This window comes from Crocodylus porosus, unplaced genomic scaffold (assembly GCF_001723895.1).
Source record: "Crocodylus porosus isolate Cpor-Errol unplaced genomic scaffold, CroPor_comp1, whole genome shotgun sequence".
Taxonomy (NCBI): domain Eukaryota; kingdom Metazoa; phylum Chordata; order Crocodylia; family Crocodylidae; genus Crocodylus; species Crocodylus porosus.
Window position 1 is genome coordinate 1,578,472 of NW_017728922.1, and position 11,788 is coordinate 1,590,259.

Sequence of the window (11,788 nt, forward strand, 5' to 3'; positions counted from 1 at the left end):
GAGGAGTTCCGCTTCCCCCCGCAGCCCGCGCCCGGCGGCGCCCCGCGCCACGAGCAGCCGCAGCCGGGGCGGCGGATTGGCTACAAGTTCCTGGAGAGCCTCCTGCACAGGGACCCGTCGGAGGTGGTCATTACGCTGGTGTCCAGCTCGGGGCTCCGGGAGCTGCTGGCGCAGGTGGCCATGAAGCCTGGCTTCCTGGAGCTGCTGTGCCAGGTGCTGCGCAAGGCGTGCAGCTCCCGCATGGACCGGCAGAGCGTGCAGCAGCTGCTGGGGCTGGTCAAGGAGTCCAACTTCCTCAAGGTCTGCCTGCCGCAGTACGCGGCCGACATGATGACAGAGCCCATGCCCGCCCTGCGGCAGCAGTACCCGGAGCACGTGGACAACATCATCGTGCTCCTCCAGGACCTGGTGAGCATCTTCCCAGCCAGCTCCGTGCAGAAAATCTCTGTGCTGATGTCCATCCTGCCAGCCTCCATCAATGTGCTGAGAGCCTCCGGTGTGGACATCACGGAGCAGACAGAGAGGAGCTTGGAGAAGGTCCAGGCCCTGATCCAGCACCTGCAGGAGAAGAAGCGCGAGGGCACCCTGCGGGCTGACAGCTACACGCTGCTGCAGCCTCAGCCTGGCGGGCAGGAGGACTCCTACCGTGCCATGACCGTCTACCCCACCTACAACGAGGTGCACCGGGATGAGAAGCCCTTTCTTCGCCCCAACATCGTGTCTGGGAGGTACGAGAGCACCGGTGTTTACCTGGACACGCATTTCCGACTCCTGCGAGAGGACTTCGTCAGGCCTCTGAGGGAAGGCATCCTGGAGCTTCTGCAGAGCTTTGAAGACAAAGGCTTGAGGAAGAGGAGGTTTGATGACATTAGGATCTACTTCGACACGCGGATCATCACTCCACTCTGCTCCTCCTCCGGCATCGTCTATAAGGTCCAGTTTGACACCAAGCCGCTGAAGTTTGTGCGGTGGCAGAACTCCAAGCGCCTGCTCTACGGCTCCCTGGTCTGCATGTCCAAAGACCACTTCGAAACCTTCCTCTTTGCCACGGTGTCCAACCGCGACAGTGCCGACCTGGCCAAGGGCATCGTGCAGCTGTGCTTCACCGGGCACAGCCAGGCGCTGCTGGCAGAGGCCCAGCCCTCGGACTCCTTTCTCATGGTGGAGACAACAGCCTACTTTGAAGCCTACCGGCATGTGCTGGAGGGGCTGCAGGAGGTCCAGGAAGAAGACGTCCCTTTTCAGAAGTACATTGTGGAGTGCGACACCCTCGTGGGGGAGCCGGCGTACCTGAGGACAGGCAGCGCCTACAACCTCGCACCTCTGCTGGAGGAGCCCTCCCCAGATGGAGAGGGGGGCCTGGCCAGCCCCGAGGGCTTGAGGAGACCGAGGGTGAACGTTCTCGACCCCAGCCAGTGGCCTTCCATGGAAGCCTTGAAGCTGGACGAGTCGCAGATGCAGGCCTTGCAGCTGGCACTCACCAAGGAGCTGGCCATTATCCAGGGGCCTCCTGGAACTGGTGAGAGAGGCTGGCTTACAGCTGCTGTTCGGTGGCTTTTCGCAAACTCCCCTAAGCCCCCTCTTTTACAAGCCCCACCTGATGAACACAAGGTGGAGAATAATCCTAGTGAGGGGCAACGCTGCGTGCCTTGCTGTCTGCACCCAGCACTCCTGCTCCAGCCCCGCTCCTGCTGGACTCTGCCCTTGCGGAGAATGCACAAGCCCCGCCAGGCCCATGCGGTGAATAGTGGCCCTCTTTAGGCACAGGCATGTTCCTCTTGCTTAGGAAGGAAGGGCTGGCCCTGGACCTCTGTCTTCTGGCCCATGGGCAGGTATGGTCTAAACGCCTTTCCGCTCAATCCAGGGAGGGTTGGGGCAGCCAGGCAGCTGCCCTGTGACTGCATAGTACTTCCAGGCCCCTGTTGTGTGGCCGGAGTCTGTCACATGCGTCCCACAGTGCTGGGTAGCTCCACTGCAGCCAGGGGCATGGGGCATGCGGGCTATCCTCTGCTCTGCATGAATGTCTGAAGCACCAAAGTCTGGATTTGGCCGTAAGCCAAATACAGCCTTCAAGCAGGTTTGTGTTGTGGGCAGAAGGACCCTCTAGGATCCTGGGGCTGTCGTGGGACTCGGACCATAGCCCTGCACTGTCAGTTGCTCCCTTCCTAACACTGTCGGCTTTCAGCTCCTGGTCCTCTGACCCCCTGACACGCTGTAGTGCTGACTGCAGAGGTTTCAAACTAGATCCCGCTGTCATGGTCTAAGATCTTAACTAAGTTTTTCTATGGTGCCCACTAGTGTAACACATAAGTCTGAATCGCATAATGTGTGCCCCAGTCATGCCCAGAGGCTTCATGTAAGGTAGGTTTGCATCCTGCCAAGCCTGTATGTGCATGCAGGAGGAGACAGTATCTTTCCTCTGCAGAGATCGGATGGGGAAGGTAAGCATGTAAAACCTCGATCAGCTGGCTCATGGCCCAGCACCTGGTACTGTACTGTGCTGCTAACTTATAGATAGACCTGGAGCTCGGAGAGATTTCCTGCCCCTCGACACGCCCTGATGGTTCTCCCAGTTCTGAGATGGCACATGGGGCTCGGGCCTCCAGACTGATTCTGGGTTTGTCCTGCAGGGAAGACCTATGTGGGTTTGAAGATCGTCCAGGCTTTCCTGACCAACGAGCAGGTGTGGCAGAGCATCACCCAGAAGTCTCCCATCCTCGTGGTCTGCTACACCAACCATGCCCTGGACCAGTTCCTGGAAGGTTAGAGGGTCTGTGTGGTAGAGGAGGGAAGCCCTTTTGGATGGGGAGGAGCTCAGGCCCGTGTTCTGTGCTGGAGCTGTCTAGCCTTTCACTCCGGTGGCTGCCTTGGGTCCAGTCCTCACTGCTGTGCAGTGCGGAGGCCCCTTTATAAGCCAGCCGAGCTGAACCCTGAGGAGGTGTGCTGGGGCACAGGAGCTGTCCTTCTCTCCAGTGACATGTTCCTTTTGTGCTCAGGGATCTACAAGTCCCAGAAAAGCGGGATCGTGCGTGTGGGGGGCAGAAGCAGCAGTGAGGTCCTGAAGCAGTTCACGCTGCGGGAGCTGAGGAAAAAGTGTGACTTCCGCCGCAATCTACCGCCGCACCTGCGCAGGGCCTATGTGGACGTACGTGCAGGACCCAGGCTGCCTAGGAGAGGGAAGGGACCCCCAGGAAACCGCTCCATGGAGCTGGCTCTGCCAGGCCATCTCCTCACCTGCCCTTCAATCTGCAGCTGACGCTGACATCCATCTCTTGATCTGCCTGTTCTTGTTTTCTGTGTGGCCCTTTCCTTTTCCCTCTGCTGTTCCTTGATTCTGTCTTCCTGGAGTGCAGTACCCCTGAAAGCGTCTCTCTTGTGTTGGGCAGATTACGAACCAGATGAAGCATTCGGAGCAGGAGCTGCGCGAGGGAGCCAGGCATCTGGAGTGCACAACGTATGGCGTGCTGCACGAGCGTCACCTGGAGAGATACATCTCCCCACAGCACTGGGACAGCCTGACGACTGGGCCGGTAAGAGGAGCTTCCTCTCCCGGGGCCAGGCCCCTCCTGCTCCGTGTCTGCCTGGCCGCACCTCTTGTCCAGGTAACCCACAGTGCCCAGGGCAGTGATACCAGCCAGGGGACCTGACCATCCCCAGAGCAGGGCTCTGTGGGAATGAGATGTTGATTTCACTGCCCGAGTAGGAGCTCACAGCAAGGAGGTGCTGTGAAGAGCTTGTGAATTGACTGGTGCCCTGAATAGACCCGATCCCTGCACTGCAGAATTCAGCTGGCTGCAATAGTCACGTTCCTTGCCCTTGCAGTCATAAAGAAATCCTCCTCATTTGAATCTGATAGCATAGGTGCAAGGAGAATGGCCCCAGGAAACCAGCAGCAGCCTCTGAAGCTTGGGGGAATAGAAACTTCCTTTAGCTCACTGCTTGCCTAGGTTTCAAGTTGTTCCTTTTTAACTGTATAAAGCACAGGTCACAAGGAAACCTTCCTGCAGTAGTCAGTAAAAATCTGTTCCTTAAGGATCCTGAAGCCACCAGAGATGTGCCAGGGTTGCCACACTTGAGACCGCAGGCAGCAGCCTTCGTTGCGCTCTGGGGTCTGGCCCACGTTCATGCATTGAAGAGAAGCAGGTGCGGGTTTGGCATGGTCTTGAACTTGGCAGCAGAGATCACCAGCCTGGTGGTTTGTTTCTCTCTGGCCAGGCAGACGAGTGGTTTTACTGCTTCGGTTCGAGGCATTCGATGATTTTGGAATGGCTGGGCCTTGGTGTCAATACCTTCACCCAGAATACTGCAGAGAACCCAGGGCCTGAAACCACAGGTAAGAGACTTCTCCTCTGTAGGGCATGTGTGCAGGCACGGGGTTTGAGAGAGGTGTGCAGTACGAGGGGGAGAAGAGCGTGTGTGCAGTGCTGTGCATCCTGGATCCCTGCATTCCAACATCTCCCTCCAGCAGGGGCCAGATGTGTCTGTGTGTGTAACCAGGTGACTCCCCTGCAGGTGGTCAGCAGGAGGGGGAAGAGGAGGAGGAGGGAGAGGTACAAGAGGAGCTGCTGGAGATCGAAGAGGAAGCTGACCTGATCCAGGCAGACCGAGTGATCGAGGAAGAGGAAGCAGCCCGGCCCCAGCGGAGGAAGGAAGAAGAAAACGGGGCGGTCATGGAACTGGCCAATCGCCTGCTGGCCATGAAGCTGGAGAAACAGGGCCTGGGAGCAGCCCAACCACAGCAGGAAGGAGAGTGGGAGGTAACTGCACAGGTCCACATGGGCACTTGTTTCTGCCCTTCATGCCAGATGTTTCTGGACAAGCAGGGAGTGAAGGCACATGGGTGCAGGGAAGTCCCTCCAGTCTTGGTGTGTGATGGGCTCTCCACAGATGCAGCCAGCTCAGAGGAAGAAAATGAAACATAAGGTGAAGGTTGAACTTCATAAGCTGAGCACGATGACGGAGGAGCAGGCTGAGGCTATCCAGGATCTGTGGCAGCTGGATCTTGGCTCCCGCTGGCAGCTGTACAGGTAACCAAACTCCTGGGTCTGTGGAGCAGACATCGAGGTGCAGTCCCTGCTCCGCCCCATCTTCCCTCAGTGAGTGGTTTAAACCTATTAAGACTTAAGGTCCTCTCGGAAAATGCCAGCTCTTTGCTTTGACTCATTTTTTTTATTGGAGAAACGGAGCAATTCTTCTACTGCAAAATGCTCAGAGAGACCACAAGTGGTCGGACCATGTTTGATGCTGGATTTCTATTGGGAATCCCTGGGTCTTAGCTAATGAATCAGCATTGCTGGGTGTGGAAATGCTACAGAGGGAGCTGAGCCCAGTGCTAGGCGCCTTACCTAAGATCATGCAGAATCCTGGGCCTGGGTCTTTCCCAAGAAGGCAGGTGAGTGCCCTGGCCCCTGCCCGGCCCCTCCTCTCATGGTGCCCGTGCCCCTCCCCAGGCTCTGGCTGCAGATGTACCAGGGTGATATCCGGCGGCAAATCCTGCAGCATGAGCGGCAGTACCAGGTGGCAGCGGAGCGGCTGGCTGAGCTGCGGCTGCAGGAGGACCTGTGCATCCTCAAGGAGGCCCAGGTTGTGGGCATGACAACCACAGGTGAGTGGAATGTGGGAAATGTGCTGGCTCTGCCTCCTGGGCCACCTGCCAGGACGTGGTCCCTGAAGGGTTTGATGCCCAGCACTGAGGCAGCTCACGTGGAGCAGGGAACCTGCGCCTGCTGCAGCCTCCTTAGCAGCCAGCAGGGAGGGAGTCTGACAATGCAGGGCTCAAGGAAAATCCTGTCTTGCCCTCAAGGAGCTTCCCAACAGTTCCCAGCCTGCTGGCTGGGGCTGACCACAGCTTATGCCTGTCATATCCACTGCAGGCAGCCCATGAACAAGAGACAGTGTCAGCCTTATGCTCTGGTGCTTTGCAGTGTGAGCTAGCCAAGTCCCTTTCTCTTCCATGGGCTGAGGAGGCTGGGAGCAGGGGAGAAGCATGGGTCCCAAGGACACCTCTGTGCATGTGTTCATTCCCTTCCCTGCCACCAGTTCTGGGAACTGTCCTTGGTATGGTCCAAGGTGCCAATCTAAAGGTTAATTTGTATTTGGTGCCTTGAAGAGCCTCTCTTGTTCTCCTAGGAACACAAGGGAACTGGGGCCTGGTGAGGGTCTCTCCCTCCCTATAAAGGGCAGTCCTAAAGCACTTGACCACTGACTGGCTGCAGAGGGGCCCTGGTCCACTCCATGCTCTTGTTTCCACTGCCAGGTGCTGCCAAGTACCGCCAGATTTTGCAGAAAGTGGAACCTCGAATTGTCATAGTGGAAGAGGCAGCAGAGGTGCTGGAGGCTCACACGATCACCACGCTGAGCAAAGCCTGCCAGCACCTTGTCCTCATCGGAGACCACCAGCAGGTACCGCACCAGCGTGCACTGGCCCCTCCACTGCGGAGGCAGATGGAGGATTCAGAGAAAGGTGTGGGAAAAGGAAGGTTTTGCAAGTGGGGCTGGGAGAAGGCCTCGTCACAGTCTTCTTCCCTTTCAGCTGCGGCCGAGCGCCAACGTGTATGACTTGGCCAAGAACTTCAATCTGGAGATGTCCCTCTTCGAGCGGCTGGTGAAGGTTGGCCTCCCCTTTGTTCGCCTGAATTACCAGGTGAGTAGCAGCTCCAGCATCCCCTCTTGCTGCATTCGTGCCCTGTGGGAACCCAGAGTTGGAGTCCTCTGGAAGTTTGGCCTTGTATCTTTCCCCTGGACAATCTGTCAGAAAAGCATGTGCTGCCTAGTGCCCGAGAAGGGCCTTGGGATCTGTCTGATCCAGCTGCTGTGTCCCTTCAGGGTATAGGCTCCACATCAAAGACACTGCTGCCAGGCTCTGTCTCTGCTTTAAATGACGTTGGTACAGGGGAATGGTGTGTTAACAGTCTCTGTTCTTTGCTGGCTACTGCTAGTGAAAGCTGCCTGGCCATCCTAGAATCGAAACATTTTAACCACACGGGTGGCAGCAGCACAAATTTCCCCATACTGTCTCCTGCAGATCTGCCATAGCCTCTTTTGCTCAAGTTCTTACCCTATGCCCACCATGGTGGCTCGGCACCTGGTAGAACCAGCTGTCCCCCTGGGAGAAGCTCCCTTCCAGGCCCATTCAGTGCTTGCTCTCTCCCAGCACTTCCAGTGTGGAGCCTGACTCATCTCGATGATATTGCTGGCGGTTTACTGTAGTCTGGACACCTGTCCACTGGGACCTGGGTTGAAATCACCAAATGCAATTACTGCAGTCCTTGCAAACAGCCTTTGTGGAGACGCTTCTGATCCCTTTCTGCTGACTGGACTGGAATGGCTGATAGAGGAGGGGGTGGCCTTGTGAGTCTTGGTTTTTGTGTCACGGTGGCTGCCCTGTGTGTGTTCTTGTTCCCCAGTGAAGCCAGAGATTGTTAGCAGGGGAGAGGCACAGTTCACTCCAGCGTGAGAAGTTGGCTGTGCTCCTCCGGCAGTGCTGACCTTACAACTTTGTATTTCAGCACCGCATGCGCCCTGAGATTGCCCAGCTCCTTACTCCTCACATATACCAGGAGCTGGAGAACCACCCCTCAGTCCTCACCTATGAGAACATCAAGGTACGATCACAGCTCATGCCAAACAGTACGTCTCAAACCTTTTACTGGTGACCGGGACCCTCTGTTTAGCTCCATCACACCTGGTTGCTTTTTGGGATTATATTGAAGTGCCTCGGCCTCGCTCATTAAATTCGGCTATTTTAAAAATACGACAGCTGACTTGGGAATTAGGTGCTATAGGAGGCAATTGTATGTGGCAGCAACAAGACACACCATGGTGCTGCATTCAGTTCTTACGGCAACCTTCTAAGAAAGATGACGAAAACCTGAAAGATGCAGACTGATGCATAGATGGTTGGAGGTTCAAAAAACACTTCTAGAACAAGGCACCTTAAGAACTTAATCTTCTTATCAGAAAACAGATCAGCAACTCGATTGTTATGTATATTTACTTCATGAGGTGAACATACTAGCACTCATGGATTCCTTAATGTAGCAGAGACAAATGAGAACCAACAGGTGAATGCTGAACTGAGGCAAATTTTAAATTAGACCAGATACACTTAGCAGTGAGGATGACTAACAGTGGAACAGAGTGGTAAGAAACAGTGCGGGAAGGCCAGTAGGGGCCAACCTTTTTGGAAAGCATGCCACAAGTGCAGCCCAAAGTATGAGCCAGTGCATCTACTGTACTGCCCTCATCCATAAACTAGTTATGTTGGCACAAAAGGAAAGGGCTGCCAGATACTCCTTCCTCCCTCAGACAAAATACAAGACCTTAAATACTCAGGCCCTAAAGTAGGGTGAAAGGAGGAGGGAGAATGCACCTCTAAATTAATGAGCTTATTTGCATTTCAGAATCAAAGTGCCACAGACCCTGAGATAAGGCTTATGTGGACTGCAAGTACCACACAGACATGTCACTGGAAAGTGCACATGTGCATTCCACCCAAGCTACTGGGTATCTGAAAGTGATAAAGTCTGTCCATCCTCCCATTCCCCTGCCCTCAAAGGAAAACTTGCATTTACTGTATGGAACATCTGCCTGCAAACATCCACCAGCACCCATCCCTTCTAGATAATGTGAAGAATATTGCAGGTAATGAGAGAACTCAGGTCTTCCAAATAGTGTGGCATTTCTAAGTTGTCAGTGCTGTCCTATCAGGACTCTGAGGCATGGCTTGCAACCTGAAAGTCTTTCTTTCTTGCTAGGTATGTTGTGGAAATGTCTGACAGAGGCTTTGCCTTAGGTGTGTGAAGCTCTGGGCCTCGCCCCCACCTCCAAGTCTGTAAACTATGCAGGAAGTCTTAGAGGGGAAAGATGCAAAAGGAAAGGTTGCCATGTTGGAAGGAACTCTCCTTTTCCCTGGTGACCCTTCCCTCTCTTTTCATTTCAGGGGGTTGTATCTAACCTCTTCTTTGTGGAGCATGACTTCCCTGAAGAGGAAATCCAGGAAGGGAAAAGCCATCAGAACCCACATGAGGCCAAATTCGTGGTGGAGCTGTGCAAGTACTTCCTGTGCCAGGACTACCTGCCCTCTCAGATCACCATTCTCACCACCTACACTGGGCAGCTTTTCTGTTTGCGCAGGCTCATGCCTGCCAAAACCTTTGCAGGTGTGAAAGTTCATGTGGTGGATAAGTACCAGGGTGAGGAGAACGACATTATCCTGCTTTCACTTGTGCGAAGTAACAGGGAAGAGAGAGCTGGATTCCTGCAGATTTCCAACCGGATCTGTGTGGCATTATCCAGAGCCAAGAAAGGGCTGTACTGCATTGGGAACATGGGGATGCTCGGCAAGGTCCCCCTCTGGAGCAAGATCATTCACACCCTCCGAGAGAAAGGTCGGATCGGCCGCTCGCTGATACTGTGCTGCCAGAACCACCCTGACACTCGGACCCTGGTGTCCAAAGCAGCAGACTTCTACCAAGTTCCAGAAGGGGGTTGCAGCCGCCCCTGTGAGTTCAGGCTGAGTTGCGGACACGTCTGCACTCGGGCCTGCCATCCCTATGACATCCAGCACAAGGAGTTTCAGTGTCTGAAGCCCTGCCAGAAGGTGCTCTGCAAAGATGGGCACCGTTGCCCCCATTTGTGCTCTGAACCCTGTGGAGAATGCATGGTGAAAGTGTCGAAAACTATCCCCAAATGCGGCCACCCACAGATGGTTCCTTGCTCCATCCCTGCAAGTGAGTTTTCTTGTCAAGAGCCTTGTCAGAAGTATCTGACGTGTGGGCACAAATGTAACAAGTTCTGTGGGCAAGAATGCACTGCCCAGTGTCCTGAGCTGGTGATGGTCACATTAAAATGTGGCCATGACCAGCAGGTGAAATGCTGGGTCACGAAAGAGATGGAAAATGGGATGCCTGTGAAGTGTAAAACGAAATGTGTGACCACGCTGGACTGTGGCCATGCCTGCCCAGGCTCCTGCAACACCTGTTATGAAGGGCGATTTCACGAGCAGTGCAAGAACCCCTGCAAGCGCTTCCTAGTTTGCTCCCACAAGTGTCAGCAGCCTTGCACTGGGGAGTGCCCTCCCTGCCAGCAAGCATGTCAGAATCACTGCATCCACAGTCAGTGTAAAAAGAAATGCGGGGAGATGTGTATCCCATGCATGGAGCCATGCGAGTGGCGGTGCCAGCACTACCAGTGCACGCAGCTTTGCTCAGAGCCATGCAACAGGCCTCGCTGTGATGTGCGGTGCAGTAAGAAGCTGCGTTGCGGTCATCCCTGCATCGGGCTGTGCGGGGAACCCTGCCCCAAAAAGTGCCTTGTGTGTGACCACGATGAAGTCACTCAGATATTTTTTGGCTTTGAAGAGGATCCAGAAGCCTGCTTTGTGCAGCTAGAAGACTGCGGCCACATCTTCGAGTCCCAAGGTCTTGACTATTACATGGATGAAGACGAAAGTGCCGTCAAGCTGAAGGTGTGTCCCAGCTGCCAGACGCCAATTAGAAAGAACTTGAGATACGGCACCATTGTGAAAAAGCGGCTGGAGGAGATCGAGAAGGTGAAGGAGAAAATCCAAGGCCCAGCGCGTGAAATTGAAACGAGCAGGCACAGGCTCCAGGCCATGCTGGAAGGGAAGGCTGTGCTGCGGAGAGTGCTGCCTACCAAGTACGACCGGCTGGAGGAGAGGCTGAAGCAGCCCAACCTCTCCACGAAGAGCATCGGGCTCCTGGAGAACCTGATCAACTTCTATGAGCGCGTTGCGGACCTGACTGGGTCCCTGGGCAAGCTGGACCCGAGCGAGCGGGAGGTGCTGAGGAAGCGGCTGGCTGAGGTGCAGGAGTGGCTCAGCAAGGAGCGGCTCAGCTTCAGCAGCCAGGAGCTGTCGGACCTGCAGAGCGAGATGCAGCGGGTGACGTACCTGGCCAACCTCCTGACCCGCTGCAGTGGCGCTGGCACGCGGCTCAGCACCGCGCTGGCCAGGGACGTCGCTGCCCTGCGCGCGGTGCTGCAGCGCACCGGGAGGTTCACGCCGGAGGACGAGGCGGCGGTGCGGGTGAAGATGGAGGAGCTGAAGGCTGCGCTCCCCGCGTCAGGGCTGGGCATCTCGGAGGAGGAGCGGGTGCAGATCGTCAGCGCCATCGGCTGCCCACGCGGCCACTGGTTCAAGTGCAAGAACGGGCACGTGTACGTGATCGGGGAGTGCGGCGGGGCCATGGAGCAAGGCCGCTGCCCAGAGTGCCAGGCCGTCATCGGCGGCCGCAACCACGCGCTGGACGACTCCAACCGCCTGGCGCCCGAGATGGACGGCGCCGCGCACGCCGCCTGGTCCGACACGGCCAACAACCTGCTCAACTTCGAGGGGCTCGGCCGCCTGCTCTAGGCCGCGCCTGCGCCCACGCCACGGCCCGCCGCACTTTACCGCCCCACCCCCCACAACCGCCCGCGCTGTCCGCGTTTTCACCGCAATAAATTTTATCCAGTGACGCGAGGTGCCTGCTCAGCCACCGGGGGTGGGGGGGGAGCGGGGCGGGGTCCTGCCGTCGCTCGAGCAGCGCCGGAAGTGGGCGCGGGGCAGGGCAGAAGCAGTCCCTGCGCGGTGTCTTCCGCCCGGCTGCCGGGCCCGCCCCCAGGTTCCGGCCGCACGGCCAGTCGGCAGCGGCTTCCGCGCTGTGTGCGCGTGCGCGCTAGGGACCGCTCGATGGAGCTGGAGCCGGAGCTGGAGCCGCTGCGGCGCCTCGGTGAAGCCCTACGCGCGGTGCTGGCGCGTGTCCGCGGTGAGCGGCGGGGCGGGGTG

General features: G+C 56.6%; 2 protein-coding genes across 2 annotated transcripts in view; both read left to right on the forward strand.

Annotated features, from left to right (window-relative positions):
* Window positions 1–24: 24 nt before the first annotated feature.
* ZNFX1 (zinc finger NFX1-type containing 1) lies at window positions 25–11,492 on the forward strand (the record flags this gene model as incomplete). Its single annotated transcript, XM_019539794.1, has 12 exons — window positions 25–1,519; window positions 2,631–2,762; window positions 2,997–3,145; window positions 3,387–3,530; window positions 4,216–4,333; window positions 4,513–4,757; window positions 4,888–5,027; window positions 5,451–5,605; window positions 6,257–6,402; window positions 6,533–6,643; window positions 7,509–7,604; window positions 8,942–11,492. Coding segments are annotated over 12 exons (5,364 nt in total), but the record flags the coding sequence as incomplete, so codon positions are not given.
* A 185-nt stretch (window positions 11,493–11,677) lies between these two features.
* Window positions 11,678–11,788, forward strand: part of CCNDBP1 (cyclin D1 binding protein 1) — a 4,535-nt gene continuing 4,424 nt past the window's right edge. Inside the window, exon 1 of the mRNA XM_019539550.1 lies at window positions 11,678–11,768. Coding sequence (XP_019395095.1) covers window positions 11,693–11,768 — 76 coding nt within the window. The 5' untranslated portion in view covers window positions 11,678–11,692. The remainder of the gene's footprint in view (window positions 11,769–11,788) is intronic.